Below are 16,623 nucleotides of genomic sequence, written 5' to 3' on the forward strand. Positions count from 1 at the left end.
CCCCGAGCACCGCCAGGAGTGACCAGGAATAACGGTCACAAGCTGGCAGAGGGTAGGTTTAGGTTAGACATCAGGAGGCGCGACTTCACGGTCAGGGCGGCTAGCATCTGGGACCAGCTTCCAAGAGAAGTGGTGCTGGCTCCTACCCTGGGGGTGTTTAAGAGGGGGCTGGACAAACACCTTGCTGGGGTTGTTTGACCCCAGTACTCTTTCCTGCCATGGCAGGGGGTCAGACTAGATGATCTGCTCAGGTCCCTTCCGACCGACCAACTGTGAAACTTTTCCAGCACCTTCAGCTGCCGGCGCTGCGGAGAGGCAGGGCTGCAGGGCCCGGGCGTCACCGCCTGCAAGAGCCCAGCCAGCACCCTGGCCATGGGCACTCTGCGTGGTACAGGTGCTGCATGCAGCGGGGAAGAGACCCAGACCTCCCAAGGGCCAAGGGAGTCCCCCCTTGCTGCAGAGGCTCTGGGGAGGGCAGCCTGCCTGCTCTGCAGCGAGGATGGGGAGGGCCTGGGCAGCACCCAGCCCCACAGTCCACGCTGCAGTGCAGGGACCATCCTGCCTCTCCCTGCCAGCAGCATCTCCCACAGCCTACCCCGCCTCCTCTTCCCCCCACACATCTCCTCCCTCCCTCCTCCTCGGTACCCCCGGAGCCTGCTGTGAGCCACCCCAGTGGGGACCCGCACCCCCGGGCAGCAGCTGACTCTCCCCCGGGGACCCCGGCAGCCCGTGCTCTGCTCCCACCCTGCACGCCGGCGTCGCTGTTGTCGACACGAAAGCCGGATCACCCAGGCAGACCCCCGCGGGACTGCAGTGCCTGCCCCGGCTGGGACCTGGGAAGCCGCACCACGTGCAGGGACAGGACAGCCCCCGGGGCCGTGTCTCCAGTGATGCTTCATGCCCACCCCAGCAGCCTGGCCCCTCGTTTCACGCACGCCTCTGGCTCCTGCTCCTGGGCACGGGTCTGCGCCTGCTCCTGCCACACTGGCCAAGGGGGATAGCCCCACGCACCACTGCCCTGCCACACTCCCCCCACGCATGGGGGCCGGGCACACTCGCCAAGCCTGCCACCCCCCCTTGCTGCCGTGCCCACAAGAGCCTGAACAATGCAGGCCCTCCTGACCATGGGGGAAGGGGTCGGGTCACGGGGCAGCACCAAGCCTGCGGCGTGATGGGAAGGGGCTGGCAGCTGGATGCCGCTGGCTGGCGCAGAGGGGCTCTCGCACTCGGCGCCAGGGCTGAGAGGGCGCAGGGAGAGACGAGCGTCCGGCCAGGGGGCAGGGACCAAGGTCCCTCCGCTCAGGCTCCCTGCGTCACGGCCCCCCGGGGCGACTGGGCACCGACGCTTCCTGCGCCCAGACCCGTTTCCTGCGCTGCGCCTCCCAGCGACAGCTCCTGGCGCGGCCAGCGAAGCCCGAGTCTCTCGCCACGGGGCTGCTGCCCTGTCCCCTCTGCGGCTGCCCAACAAACCCCGCGGGGCGCATCTGGCCCAAGCCATTGCTGCTCGGTGCCGCTAGCCATCCGCAGGGACCTCCTGCCCGGACGTGCCCACCACGATGCAGCCCAGGCGTGGCTGGCAGGCACGCCTCGCTCCAGCGGCTGCCCACAGAAGCTGCGTGGCACCAGCATGGCCACGGATCAGGCCGAGACCGCCAGCCAGCAGCCACCATCTGGGCCATTAACCCAGTGCATTGCTGCAGGAGACAGTCCAGACCCCTGGAGCAGGTGCCCTGCCCTGGTCTGAGCACTGGCTCCCTCCATCCACTTGTTCCCAATCCTCCCAGTTTCCCCAGTTCACAGGAGTGCTCCAGAGCTGCTGCCAGGTGCTGGAGACAGTAAGAGCTCGGAGATGCTCTTAGCAGCCTGTGAGTTTTATCAGCATTCACGCAAACTCCCAAGTCCCTTTGTGACAGCTTTCCCTGAGAAACCATCAAGAGAACGAGAGTCAAAGGCAAAGTGCTGGCACAGCCCCAGCACCAGCTGAGACAGGACCAAGGGCTGGGAGAACGACCCCCTGGACCCAGCGTCGGTGCGGACGTGGTCTGGGAAGGGGGTGAGAAGCGAACCCCCCACACCACCGGCTGATGCAGCCGAGAAGCGCTGGGGAACGCCAGGACACCAGGGACACAGGCAGCGCGCGGCAGGCGGGACCCCGCCACGACAGGACCAGGAGGCTGCACGCGGAGAGGAGTCCGACTGTCCCGCGGGCATTGCCAGGGCCCGACTTGCAGCATCTGCACGGCACAAACTGGACGTCTGCACGGGGAGCAAAGCAGAGCACCCGCTCAGGGACGGACCCTGCAGCTTCACCCTGCTGATGTGACAACTGTGCTCTCGTCTAGCCCCTCTCGGCTCTGGACAGGCACTGACCCGTGGCAGGGGTCACCCTGGGGTCAGGGCCATGCGGTCAGCCAGGCCTGCAATCAGCCCTGGAGTGCCCACTTGCACAGGCACAGAGATGTGGCAGAGGGTGGCACAGAGCCCCGCACAGCTCCCTCCTGGGCACAGCCGCCATCCCCGGGGCTGAGCAAGGGCTCTTCCTGGCAAGAAGCCTCTCCATTGCCCTCTCTGGGGTCCCCTTGCTGGAGGGCAAGGAGGGACCCACCTGGCCGCAGCACAGAGAGCAAGACTGGGGGAGAGGGAAAGGTGATGGGCCAGGGCACGGGGCAGGAGCTGCAGGGGAGAGGGGCTAGGAGCTGGAGCCGGGGAGCCAGGTGGGGAGGCCAGGAGCAGAGGAGCCGCTCAGTGCGGTGGGACTTTGGTGCAGAAGGTGACAGTGACGCCGGGGCTGCTACCGGCGCGTACAGCCCCTGCGCAGCCTGGACCTGCCTGGCACCCGCATCCCCCATCTCATCATCCCTCCGCTGCTCCAAAACCTGCCGACACCAGGTCCATGCAGAGGAGAGCAGCTTTCCACTGCTACCAGCTACTTCCTTATGCAGAGGACACGAACCTGCGCTGGGGACCTACCGACATGCCAACGTGGCGCCACGGGGCACCCGCCCAGCCCTTTTCAATGAGCAAGCTGCATTCAGACTTGCCTTAATTGGAAGCGGCGCCTGCAGTTCAGGAGCGCCAGCCGGAGGCGGCCCACGCCCCGGGGTCCGGCTGCGCGGCACGACCCCATGCGCTGGGCCGGGCTCTGGTGGCGGCCGGGGTGGGCCCTGCACCCAGTGGCACGTGGGGAGGGGGGAGCGGGGACGCTGCTGGGTTCTGCCCTGGCCTTGGCACCAGGTCTGTGCGCGCCTCCGGCAGGTCCCACAGGCTCCACCAGCCGCTTCCCGATCATCCCTCGCGGTGCCCTGGGCTCCGACGTCCCGCGCTCCTGTCTCCTCCTGCCGTGGGGGTGGCGCTTTGGAAAAGCCGGGTCCAGAGATGTCCAACCAGGCACATCTCTGTGCCACGTCCCGCACTGGGGGCACGGGACAGCTGTGCCCTCAGCTCTGGGCCACCAGCAGGAAAGGCCTGGGGTGTTGCTGCAGCCCTCGGGGGCAGCACCGAGCCGGGCCTAGCCGGGGATGCAGTACGGAGGCGAATGGGAACCTCAAGGGGTGAGGCTGGGCTTGGCCACGAGACCCCAGCACGGTCGTGGGAGCCAGGACCGGGGTCTGCAGTGTGACTGCACAGGGCACCTGCGTCCTGGTGCTCCCTGGCTCCAGGGGACACGTCCTGTGCAGACGGGGTCTCAAATGTCATGGGGGCTTGTCTGTCGGCCACGTGGGGCCACGCCGGGCCTGCCCAGGGTTCCACTGACTGCAGGTCCACGTGGAGCCAGCTTGCTGTGGTTACACCTCATCAGAGACCAGGCCCTGCAGCTTGGGTGGCACCCCCACAGCTTGGCTCGGCCCAGGGCACGGCCGGGGCACGAGGGAGGGTGGAGGACCCCTCCCCATCTTCCTGGGCATGGAGCGCGATGCCGACGCGCCAGCTGTTCGTGGCCCCGGCAGGCGGCGCAGCTTGTGGTTAACACACCAGCAAGAAGTGCAGAGCAGCGGAGGTAACGCGGGGCAGGCACCTTCACTTGGGGAATTTCCTGACTTTTAAGGGCTTGATTGCTCAGCCTTAATGCGGCATTAATGCTAGTTATTTGCATTTAATTAGATCTAAAAACTGTTAATAGACCCGGCGCTTGGGCTCAGCGAGTCTTGTCCCTGCCTGGATTTTCTTCCCTGTCTCACTCCATGGAAAAAACCACGATGCTGGAAGAACGTGAAAGCTGCAAAATGAAGGAGGAGGATGGCGACACAATGCCAGTGTACCTGACAGGTCCAAGGGGGAAGCACAGTGAGGCCCATGCGCTCCAGAAAGCTCCCAGAAGTCCTCCCAGAGCTTCCCTCCAGGCCCAAATCTGGTTTTGGGGGACTTCTGCCCAACGTGAGGTCCAGCCACGGGAGCAGGCACCAGCCCAGACCTCAGCCAGGAGGCAGGAGACCCTCACCACCTTGGAGGATTGGGCCAGCTCGCCCGGTGCCTTGGCCCCAGTGTGCCAGAGTAAGGTGAGAAACATGCGCACACAGGTGTGAACATATGCACGCACACAACACATCTGGACAGCTGTGCATCATGGGACAAATCCCCCTTGACCCATGCAGCCCTGATGACACATCGCCTTGGGCGAGTCGCGCATGTTCTGGCGAGCAGATGTCGATGCAGCGATCCCGTCCCAGGAAGGGAAGAGCTCGGCTCCAGCACCCAGGGCCAGAGGGGCTGTCACCTTCCCCCACCCACGCAGGGAGGCCCGGGAGCTCCTCCTGGGCTGGGCAGGCACCAGGGAGAGGTCTCATCTCTGCAGACCCTGGCCTGCGTGGAGCCCCTGCCTTGTGCGCCTGCTGCGACAGCGTCACCCGCGCTGCAGGAAACTGCACTTTCGAGACTGGCTGCGGATGCCGTCGTCTGCACCCGCTGAGGCCCCCGCGGGCGGCACCGACGGGCCCCCTCCCGGCCTCCTCCAGAGAAGCGGGTGGACCGGGCTCCCACAGCCTCGAGCTGGTTCCTCTCCTGGGCCCTGGCTGCAGCCCCCCCAAGCACCTGCTGTCGGGTTACCCCCCCACGCCATCTGAAACCATCACCAGCAAAGCTCTGGCGTCGCCTGGTCACTGATGAGGATGCTGATGAGCTGGGCCTAGGAACGGCCGGCCTGGGGCTGGGCCGCGGGAGACGCATCAGCTGCGCTCTCCCCATCTGCGCGTGCTGCCAGACCGGTCAGCGAGCCTGCGGTCACCCCCTCCAAGGCTGGTGCAATGGGACAAGCTCCACCGGAGTCACGTGGACAGACACGCTGACAGGATCCCACATTAGCTGCTCCACCCTCCTGTCCAGGGCCGGCACCGGGCTCTCTGGCCCTCCGTTCCCTTTGCCCGGTGCAATGCCCGGTACCCTTTTCTAGGCGTCGGAGCGGCGCAGGCAGCCCCCGGGGCTCCAGGGTTTGTTGGGAGCAAACACAAGCGAGTCAGAGCTCTCACCCAGCCCCCGGCTGTACACGTGCGGCAGGGCTCAGCCCCCTTTGCTCCGCAGCCCCCACAATCCTGCGTCTTCACAGCCCGCTCCCCACCCAGCCCCGAGGCAGCTCAGCGAAACCCTAAGAAACTGCCTCTTCTCGCCCCTCTGAAACGAGCACCGACAGATTAACAAACCACCTGTCGGAAAAGCCCCTTGCACCCCGCTCCCTGCCACAGAGCAGGATTTTGGAGAGGCTTCATGCCCCTGGCAGCTCAGACACTCCCGGGGTCGCAGGCCCCAGCCGTGTCCGGCCCAGCCCCGAGTGCAGGAGGTGCATGCCAGCGTGCATCCCGCCTCAGGCAGCTCCAGCCGCTCTGACGGTGCTCATCTCCCTGGCGCAGCCAGTCCCTGCACCTCTTCGCAACAGACGGAAACCATTTTCCAGACCGGGGCATTAAAACCGAGGCCCTAAAGCGGCAGAGCTGGCGCCAGAAGGCAAGGGAAGGAGGCGGACTGACCTGCCCCGGCCTTGCTGACCCCTCTGCCTGGACGGCAACAAGGCACGATGCCCAAGCATGGAGCAACGTACAATGCCATGCCCCGAGCGACTGCTAATGAACTTGCGCAGCCCACCTCCTCGGCAGTGCGGACACTGCAGCCCGTCCTTGACCCCTGCCCTCCAGCCCCGCACCACCCAGCCCAGACGGCGCCTCGGGCCTTGCAGCAGTGAGCGATGCACCTGCTCCTCCAGCACGTGCAGCCGTGTGCCCGCAGGCGCGCAGCGCCCAGGCCTCCCCCACCCACCCCGGGACTAACCTTGCCTGGCGCTACCCATCAGCAGAACAAACTCAGCCCCCCGTGCATAAAACACAGTGGGGTCTCAGGCAGGGAGCACCAGGCCCCTCGTGCACCGTGTCAGCGGCCCGCGCGGCTAGACAGGGCACAGGCAGCGTGCAGGGGGAGCGTGGGTGCCCGCCGTGGCCGTGGCCGCTGGTCTTACCAGTGTTCCCCGGGAACTGCGTGCTGCTCCGCTCCTTGGCGAGCCCGTTGGTCTTGGGGCTGGCGCTGGGGGCCGTGGCCGTAGTCGCCCTCGGGAGCCGCTTGCCCGGCACCTTCACGGTCGTTCTCAGCAGGTCGATCTCCTTGCCGTGGACGTTCTGCATGTAATCCTGCAGCACAAGCAGCGCGGTCAGGACGCGGCACGGGACCCTCCCCTGCCTGCACTGCCCCGGAGGCACACAGCCTCCTCCTGCCCTCCCTGCAGCTGCTGGGCTGGGGCCGAGGGGTGGGAGGCTGCAGGCCAGCCCCAGCGCCCATCTCCTGACCCCAGTGCCGCTCCCTAACCCCGGAGGAGCCTTTAGGGAGGGGTCAGAACCGGTGCTCCTGTGAGACCCCGGCTGGACCAGAACAGAGATGGGGGGTCCCGGCTGGCAGGGGCTGGGCGCCCCTCTCCCAGCTTACGGCCAGTGGGGTCTGGCCCCGGGGACCAGGGCGGGAGGGGTTCCAGCTGTTCACCCCCCGCTGCTGGGACCTGGCCGCAGCAGGCGCAAATATCCGCCTCGAAGCCAAGGAGGTCAGTGCAGGCTGCAGCCCCCGTGCCCTGCGGGGTCTCCGCCACCCCCCCGCCATCAGCGTCCGTCTGGGACGGAGGCACCTCGAGGCGAGGGTGCAGCAGCCCCTGGGACCAGGGAAGGGCAGGCAGAGCTGCTCTGGGCAGGGCTTTTCGTGGCTCCAGGCACGGGTTCCCAGAGGGCAAGGGGGTCCCCTGGGAGCTCGGGCGGGGGTCCGGTCCCTGTTCGGGGCCCCCACGCCCGCGCAGCTCCCCCGCAGCCGAGCGGCAGCTGGCCCGGAGGAAGCTGCAGCTGCAGTCTCTCCCCGGCGGAGCTCGGGTCTGCTCCAGTTCACAAGCAGGTCACAGAGCAGATCAGCGCCGCCACGGGCCGTGGCGGCCCGCCCCGCTCCCAGGCCACGGCCGCGGCTCTTCCGGGCCCCGGGCTGGGAGCAGCAGGTGGGGAGGTGCGGGGCAGCACGTCCCCGACCCGGGGCGCTCGGGGCAGCCGGGCTCCCCTCCGAGCCCCGGGCGCAGCCTGAGCCCCGCGCTCCCTCCGCACCTCCCACAGGCTGAGATGCCGGGGGTCAAGGGGAGACCGATCCTGGGGCGGGACGCAGCGTCCGGCAGGGCGGCCTGAGCAGGACACAACGCCGCCCGTGCCCCGTGCGCACCCCAGGCACCGGCCTGGCGACCCAGCGTCCCCAGCGGGGCCGCGGCCAGGCTGAGGGGGAGCCAGGAGAAACCCCCGGGCGGGGAATCGCAGAGGGCCGGGAGGATTTTCCCTAGCTCAGCACAATCGGCGCACTAGCCGGCTGCCTGCCGGAGAGAGCGGTCACCAGCGCGCGGCTTTTATTACATGCTATAAAACAGCAATTTCTTCCCAAGCCTCCTCGCTAATTACCCAGCCAGTTCTCTCATTTCATTTTATTACTGGAATTAACAACGAGTTCAAAGCGTGGAAAGCTATTAAGATGTGTGATTAAGCCACATTCAATTAGTTTCTACAAACAATTTAATTGATGTTGCAGATAGAATTAACAGAAGGTGATTGTGTGAATGGCTCCACTGGCTGCAAAATGGGAGACGCTGCCTTCCTGGCTCTGCGCAGCGCCGCGTGGCTCGCCGGAGCCGGGCCGAGCAGCATGCGGGGCCCCAGGAGCGCTGGGGCCAGGGCCGCGGCGTCAGAGCGCACGGGCCTCACTTTCTGCACGGCATCGACGCCGTTGGGCACCCACGGAGGGAGGAGAGGCCATGCTGGGATTTGGCCCGTGGGGCACGGCTGCAGCCAGGCTCCGGCCTTGGGCATCCCATCTGCTGAGCATGGGTCCCAGGGGAAGCCCCGAGCCGCGACTTGCCCGATCTGCAGGCCCAGCTGCCAGGGGCGCAGAGCGGTGCAGCCACAGGGCCGTGGCAGCTCCCTGCAGGCCTGCGCCAGCTCGCAGGCACCTCGACTCGCGTGTCACCGCGCACGTGCCCCACGGAGCCCGTCGCCACGACCGAGGGACAGTCCTGGCAGACGGGGAGCAGCAAATCCCCGGGAAGCCACAGAAATGCCTCAGCCCCACCGCAGGGAGGCTCAGCCTCGCAGCGCGGTGCCGCCACCCCCGCCCCAGGTGGGGGGCAGCCTGGGGTGCAGGGGACAGGCCACGGCGACGCAGAGGCTGTGGCGAGACACCTCCGCCTCGCAGCTGGGGCACGGCCTGGGAGTACGAGGAGGGCTCAGCTCTGCCCCCGCTGCGGAGCTGGGCCGTGGGCTGCGAGTAGCTGGAGGACATGTGGTGGTAGGAGCAAGTAAGGGAGCGCCGGGGCCACGTGCGGCTCCCCGGCCTGCCAGACACCTGGTGATGGGACAGGACCCTGTCCCGAGATGGACATCCCTGCCACGTGCTCCGTGGCCAGCCGTCCCTGCCAGGCAGGTGACCCCAGCCCACCCCACAGGTGCTGCTGCCCTGGGCATCGCCTCTACCGGCTGCTCAGTAGCACCGGGCGCCCCCGCACCGCCGGTGCCAGAGGTGATGAGGGCTGGCCGCGGCTCCTTGCGCCCGGGTGCCTCCCCCCGGGGTCTCTGGCTTTTTTACAGCATGTAATAAAAGCCTGGCAGCTGCTCAAGCACTCACAGGCTTGGGCAGGGAGGTGGGGAGCGTGAAGGGGACTGGGCACGGGCTGGGAGGAGGGTGGCAGGGCCCAGGATGCCGGGAGCAGGGGAGCACGCCCGGGCAGAGGCGACAGAGCTCAGAGCAGCACGGGGGGCTGCGGGCGGGAGCAAAGCCCCGGGCAGCAATGCAATGCCAGGCCCCAACTCGGAAAGCGTGCCTGCCCGTGCCCCGTGCTCGGCCGAGCCGGCCTCCCCCACCCGGCAGCCGTGATCCCCTCCGTCCGGAGGACGCCGCGCTCCACGATGCCACAGGTGCATGCCATCCCCACCGCACGCTGTGTGCGAGAGGGAGCGGGGAAAAGCCATTAGCCCCGCAGTGGGTCGGCGACAGAGATGGATGGGGCCGGCAGCTGTGCGCCTGAGCCACGCAGCGGAGAGCCACGCAGCGGCAGGTCCCACACAGCCGCCCGGCACTGCCTCCCAACACCCAGCGACCGGGCACCTCGTTGCACCCTGCTTCTCGCCCCTGCTCCTCGCTGGGGCACAGCCAGCACCAGAGGAGGTGTCCATGGCCCCAAGGAGCAGCCCACCCGGGGAAGGCAGGGGCCAGCACACGCTGCACGGAGGCTGCAGCGTTGCATCTGCTGGGGCCAGGCGGTTTGCACCCACACCCACTCGGGGGGCTCCCTCTGCCCTGCAAGCCCGGGCGGCACTCACGTGCAGGCTGGGGTGGTAGGTGAGCAGCCCGTTGTCGCACAGCGTCACGTACTTCTTCTTCCATTCCTTGTTGAGGGACTTGCCGCTGCGCTTCAGAAGGATGCCCTGCGGGAGAGGAGCTGCGTCAGTGCCCGCCGGGCCGGGACCCCCGGTGCCCAGCGCAGCCGCAGGGAGAGGGGAGAGGGGCAAGGGTGAGGCTCCAGCAGCCCTGGATCCTGCCAGGCTCCCAGGCCCTGCTAGCTGCCCAGCATGAGCCGGCAGCCATCGCATGCCCTCCCAGCCCTGCTCCCTCCGGCCCTTGCCACGGCAGGGGCAGAGGAGGCAGGAGCCGGCAGCCCAGCCTCTGCTTGCCGGGCAGAGGGGAGGGTTAGGGAAGAGGCACTGGCCAGGGGATGTCCATATTTTGGGGCTCACAGGAGGGGCCCCGATACCTGGACAGCTCCAAGATTTGTTCCCTCTCCCTGCCCAACCTCGAGGTAACACCTCCGCTCCGCCATGCTGCACGGAGCCAGCCGCCCCCATGCCCCCCACCACTCCGAGCGGCTCCACGTGCACGTGGGCCGCATGCATCCCGCCGCAGATCGGCCTCCACCTGCAGCAGCGCTGCCCTCCGCATGCCCCGGCGGCACACGCTGGCTGACCCCAGCACCCATGCCCCACCGCAGCAGGCGAACGGGCCCCACGATGGGGCAGCACAGGGGCACCGCGTGGAGGCACCGTGGTCACACGTGGCCAGAGGACCAGGGGGCAGAGAGCGCAGGGGCTCTGGGTGAGGGGCTGGGGTGCGGGCACAGGAGCCAGGAGCAGTGGGAGGGGGATGAGGCAGCCAGCCCAGCCGGGCTCCCAAAGCCACCTGGCACCTCCCGTGTCCCACCAGGAGCTTGGCCAGGTCGGTCCGGAGAGGGGGCGCGACCGAACCAGCCCCCCTAGCCTCCCTGGCTGGATCCCAGCAGCTCCCCAGGATGTGGGGGACTGCCAGGGCCAAGCAGGGCTACGAAACGTCGCTGAGCACCGAGCCCAACTATGCGGGGCTCCACATCTGCCAGCCCATGGCTCAGATGTGCAGAAAGAGCCCTGCACCCGTCCCGAGCCCTGCTCCCACGAGAGCCCCGCTACCAACCCCCTGCTCCCTGCCCACAGCCCAACGCTGAGCCCTGCTCCCCGCCCCAGAGCCCCATTCCCCCAAAACCCCACTGCCCTGCTCCAAACCCCGGAGCCCTACTCCCCACCCCCGGCCCCTGCCCCAGAGTCCTGCTCCCCACATCCCGCTTTCCACCCCATGGCCCCGCTCATCACTCGCTGCTCCCCAGCCAGAGCCCCGCTCCCCCCAGCCCGCCGAGCCCAGACTCTGCCCCCAGAGCCCTGCTCTCAGCCCTGACACCCCGCCGTGGCACAGCCCTGCAGTGCAGGAAGAGCAGAGCGCCAGGGCAGGGTAATGGGCTGGGGGAGGGATGCTGGGCTGGGCACTTGCAGGCTGGTGGGGAGAAAAGCAAGGACAGAACCAGGGACAAGAGCGATGGAGAGCGGAGTCGGGGGACAGCTGCGTTTGTGACAGACCTGGCAGGTGACCAAGCTCCCACAGCCCACAGCCCAAGCCCGACGGCTCCTACGCACAGCCTGGGCTCCGGCGCTTCCTCCCGTGGCACCGCAGAGAGCCAGAGATGTCAACAGACATTTCTGTGCCCCACTGGGGAAGCAGCAGGACGTTGTGTTCACAGCGTACAGGGAGGAGGAAGCATGTCCTGTGCTCCCCGTAACAAGGGAGGATGTCAGCCTGCAGCTGCTAAAGCCACACATTTGCTGATCCACAGGATCAGGTCATCGCACTCAAGAGTTGTAAAAGAACTGGCTGAGGACCTGAGAATGGCAAAGCAGCTCATATTAGGCAAATATTTAAAAAGGAAAAAGGGATGACTCAGGTAGTGACATACCAAGTAGCCTAACATCAACACCAGGTAAAACCATGGACAAGCCAATGCAGGAAGCCATGGGTAAAGAGCAAAGGACGATAGCATAAATCATGCCTGTCAATGGGGTTCACGGGAAACAGATCCTGTCGGCGAAGTCCACTAGCATGTCTGGTGAGACTGTGATTTATGGCAAAGCGGCCGGAGCCCCAGGCAAGAAATTTTTGTTACTACCAGGCAACTTTCACAGCAGATAGCCATCAACTGACAAAAGACCGGTTAAAAGGCAGAGGTGGTACAACTAGCAAAGAGGTGTCTGAGGTCTTTCTAGCAGGGTTTTACAAGGCCAAGCCCATGGCCCAGCAGCCTCCGCTGTCTAGGCATGACCTGGGAGACGTGCACACCTGACGAGCACGACCGTGACTCCTGGGGGGATGGCTCAGTCCCACGGACCAGGCTGGGACGATGTGGCTAGGGGCCTCCTTGGCTCCAGGCCCCAAGGACACGGGCCAGACTGACGGGGGGACGGGGACCTAGAGGACATGGGGCGCAGCCAGACCCCGAGCGCCCGGCGTGGCACCTGCAACCGTGCAAGCAGGGAAGCTTCAGGGAGCCAGCATGGTCCTGGAGAGCCCCTTGCTGGGCGCTGGGTCCGGTTCTGGCTCCTGCTCTTCAGGAAGGACGTGGAGCAATTGCAGAGGGTTCAGAAAAGAGTGGCAGGGGCGACTCGCGGTCCGGGAAACCTGCCTGCAGCAGAGGCCGCGGCAGCTTGAGCTCCTCCAAGAGGGGCCAGGAGATCCCCTGAGGATGGTCTCTAACGAGCGGCATCAGTCCCTGGGGCAGGATGCCTTTCCAGCACCTTCCTCTCGCCCAGTGCAGAGCGGCAGGTTGGGTCTCTCGGGGAGGGGGTGCTCTGCCAGTCTTGGCGATGCTGGCATGGGGGGTACACGAGGGCCCTGTGTCTTGGGGCTGGGGTCAGGCCCGGTGGTCCAAGGCAGGGGGTGCAACTGCTCCCTGTCCCCGAAACCTGGAGCACAAATGGCCGCAAGACACAGGCAGACAGGAGAGAAAGAAGGGAGAGGAACGAGGCGCCGGCGAGATGCAGCAGCGACATGGAGCCGCCAGAAAAAGGCTGCGGTGCCACCGAGCCAGGAGCCTGGTTCCTGCTCCGGCCCTGCGCCGACGCCACGCGAGGGCTGTGCCCCGCGGACCCTGCACCGGCCCTGACCACCCCTGCGTCCTGCAGCAACTCCCCCGCCGGGGCCTCGCCAGCCACCCTCCCCTCCCCTCCCCGCGCTGGCTGGCCCGCGCGCCATCGCTGTGCGCGGCGCTTGGATCGTGGCAGCGCACAGTAAAAGCAGCAGCAGCAGCAATATGCAGCGTAATGAAGCAGGGAGCGGCGATGGCCCCCAAAGGACTCGTTTGCTCCACAAATCTCCCTTCCACTCACTTTTCGTGAAGAATTTTAACACCAAACTTAATTGTAAAGTCGCGTATTGATTGGAAAATGCAAATGGCAATTTAAATGTAATCTAAGCTCCCAGCATGATCCCAGCTCCCACCGAGGAGGAGCCGCCCGCGCTGGGCCCCGCTGGAGCGCGCGGCCCAAGCCGAGCAGGGCCAGGGGCCCGGGGATGCCGGGCTGGCCGTGCACACCGCAGCAGCCGGCGCAGAAGGATCCAGCGCGTGCACGACGAGGAGCCGGCTCCTAGCAACGGCCAGCCCAGCCTCCCGGCCCAATTAACCCAGTTCTCTGAGGCACGGAGCAGCTCTCCCGCTGCACACCCAGCCGGCTGCAGGCCCTGCCGGGAGGACGCAAGGCACCAGGTGCCCAGGGCAGGGGCCGGAGGGACCGGCTTGGGCCCAGGTAGGTTCCTACAGCACCGGGAGCCTCCGTTTCAAGCCTCCGCCTGGGGCTCGAGAGAGACGAGAAGCAGGTCCCTGGCAGCACCGGGCTGGGACAGGCAGCCGGAGGCAGCACGCTCCCCACTTCCAGCCGTGCGCAGGCGCTGGCCCAATGCTGCAGCTGCGCTGGAGCATGGCCACAGGACGCGGGCAGGATGCGACCCCCCGCAGGGAGCAAAGCGGGTCCAGGGGCCTGGGGAAAGGGAGTGCGCCTGCGCATGCAGCCGCTGGCACTGCCGCCTCCCCACCTGCACCGAGCGCACGGTCCCGAGCACCTAGACACCCCTCTCCGGGGCACGGCTCCACGTGAGGCCCCGAGCGGAGCTGCCGGGGTACCCGCCCTGCCCTACCCGGGCCTGGCGTCAGGGAGGAGGGGACGCTGCCAGGGGGCACCAAGGGGGTTCCCAGCAATGGACAAGAGCTGGAAAAGCAACCCCAGGTCGCCAGGCGTGGCAAAGGGCCCGGGGACTGGGAGACATCTCCGGGCTAGCAGGAGCTGTCTCAGGGCCTCCCCTTCCCCGGCTGCCTGGTGTCCACACAGGGCTGAAGGCACCGGCTCTGCGCCCTGCCACGAATCACCCCCAGCCCAGGCTCTGGGTCCGGGGCAGGGCAGTGACTGAGGAAGGGGCACGGCAGGTGCATGCAGCTGGCCTGTCCGCGCCTGCCGAGACCCCCAGCCCTGCCCTGCAGCCAAGCCAGCCCAGAGGAGCTGCGGGGCGCGATCCAGCGCAGGGGCAGCTGCAGCCCGTCTCACCCCTCCTGCAAGCGGCAGCCAGAGGAGAGGGCCCGGGCAGGGGATCGTGGGGCCACCCCTGCTGCCGCTGTGCCCCCAGGACCGGGGGGGCCTCCTCGCCTGGCGGGCGCAGGCTGCACGGCTGCAGCAGCACGCTGCTGCCCTCTGCTGGGGAGCGCCCTGCCAGCAGCGCAGGGCCACCCCCATGCAGCCGCCCGCCCGCACGCCGGGACTTGCACACACGCACGCCAGCAAGCTGACAAGTACATGTGCGCAGGCAGGCATGCCTGCCCCGCAGAGCCGGCGACAGCGACACTTGCATGGAAACACACGATGGCCCCGCTCCCGCGTCCCTCACCGACCCCCGCGCCCCCGGCTGGCTCCAGGTCCCCACCCCAGGGCCCCGCTGCGGCGCACCTGCTTGATGGGGATGGCGCGCCCGCTGCCGATGCTGTCCGCCTTGCACTCCGGCACCTTCTTGTCCCGCTCCGGGTCGGCGCCCTTTCGAGACTGGAAGAGAAGAGACACGGGTGCATTAGAGGCTGGGCCGGGGCAGAGGGAACATGCAACCCCGCCGCTCCGGTGCCGGCACGCACCCCCGGGGCTGGGGGAAGCCGTCGTCTTCCCCCTCCCCTCTAAGGATACCACGGCGAGCCGGCCCCCCGCGCCCCCGGCCCAGCCCGTCCGCCCGCCCGGGGCACACAGGACGCGGCGACACAGACAGGATGGCATGGGATGCAGGGCAGCACGGATGGAAGCAGGGGGCTCAGGCAGTGAAAGGAACGGACACCGCTACTAATCCAACAGGTTTATTCCGTGAACACACTTGCACCATACAAAGTAGCACAGGTCACTGGGTGGAGAGACCCACCCCTTACAAAAGAGCATGGACAATAAATACCGATCACACGTCTAGAGAGCCAAGAGCAAAACCGGCCGGTCCCCGGCGGCGGTGAGAGCAAACTCCAATAAATACAATATGAACTATGCAGTCTGTCGAGCAGAACTCGGTCAAAGTGCATCAGACAGAGGGAAATACCAAGTCATACACGGCATGGAGCACAATCAATACATTCAGGGTCACAACAATGGCGGGGGGGCGGCGCGGGGCCGGCCCCTCTGGCCTCCCACGCCGCCCCGCAGGGTCCGCCCCATGCGCCCGGGGCACCGAGCCGCTGGCTTTGGGGGTCCAGACCGAACAAGGAGGTTGAAAGAGAGGAGAATTAGAGAGACACAGATGGCTGCTCTGCGCGAGGAGGAGGAGGAGAGGAGGAGCAGGAGTCCATGCAGCGGCAGGAAATGCAGGAGGGAGGAGGGGGCCGGAGTGCGAGCAGCAGGCGCTAAGGCAGCAAAGCGTCCCTCGGCCCCTCCAGCTCCGCTCGCGGCCGTCGCCTGGTCCCGGCAGCTCTGCAGGTCTTTCCATCCCGCGAGGGTCGTCGCCCGGCATCCCCGGAGCGCGGAAAGTGCCTAGGCAGCATCCGGCAGGCCCGGAAATGTCCCAGCTTAAAGTGCAGGCGCAGGCCGTCTCCGCGCTTCCTAGACTTTACATTGGGGGGGGCTTAAAAGGCTCCTGCGTGTCTCCGGGAGGGGGGCCCATGCTGGCTGGAGGGCGGGCGAGCCTTTAATCTTAGATCAATCCCAGTGCCCATCCCTTATCCGGCCCTGGAGAGGCAATGAAAAGTGAGAGAATTTGTACAGAGGTGCCGCGTGTAACCACCTGGATCTTCTAATTTGGAAGGAGTTGGAAAGGCCTTTTTGTTGATGAAAAGTTGGAAACAGTGGCACATATCTGCAAATATCGAAAGAATAAAGAGTTTGGCAAGTTAGACTCAGAACCCGGACACGCGGCTGCCGGCGGGCGCCGGAGACACAGACAGACAGCGGCCGCGGGCGGACCGGAGGCAGCAGCAGGCTCAGCATGGGGCAGGCGCTCCGGGCTAGCTAGGGCGTCGGGACGCAGCCTTCGCCGCGAACAGGAGTCTGTCTCCGCCTGACGGCCACCGAGACGCGCACCCGTCCTGGTCCGGAGCTCGGGGCCTGCGCGCACGGGGAGCGGGCACGGCTCGGAGCAGAGCGCAGCAGGAGGGAGGGAGGGAGGAAACGGAAGAGACCGTGTGTGCCGCTCGGACCCAGGGCACAGGGCTCGGTGCCCCGGCCCCATGCCAGGCCCCTCGCAGGGGCCCTGCACACCCACCCCTGGGGCCGGCGCTCTCTGGGGACACGTTGCCGGCCGCCCCCTCTGCAAAGAGACCCGGGGTCCCCTGCCCCGCGCGCA

The 16,623-nt window shown here is 66.9% G+C and overlaps 1 protein-coding gene across 1 annotated transcript in view; it reads right to left on the reverse strand.

Annotated features, from left to right (window-relative positions):
* The window catches only part of LOC109305642 (arf-GAP with GTPase, ANK repeat and PH domain-containing protein 3-like), a 71,838-nt gene that overhangs the window by 27,589 nt on the left and 27,626 nt on the right, over positions 1 to 16,623 (reverse strand). Inside the window, exons 9-11 of the mRNA XM_019528656.1 lie at positions 14,766 to 14,858; positions 9,804 to 9,908; positions 6,440 to 6,608 (exon numbers count right to left, since the gene is read on the reverse strand). Coding sequence (XP_019384201.1) covers positions 6,440 to 6,608; positions 9,804 to 9,908; positions 14,766 to 14,858 — 367 coding nt within the window. The remainder of the gene's footprint in view (positions 1 to 6,439; positions 6,609 to 9,803; positions 9,909 to 14,765; positions 14,859 to 16,623) is intronic.

This window comes from Crocodylus porosus, unplaced genomic scaffold (genome assembly GCF_001723895.1).
Source record: "Crocodylus porosus isolate Cpor-Errol unplaced genomic scaffold, CroPor_comp1, whole genome shotgun sequence".
Taxonomy (NCBI): Eukaryota; Metazoa; Chordata; order Crocodylia; family Crocodylidae; genus Crocodylus; species Crocodylus porosus.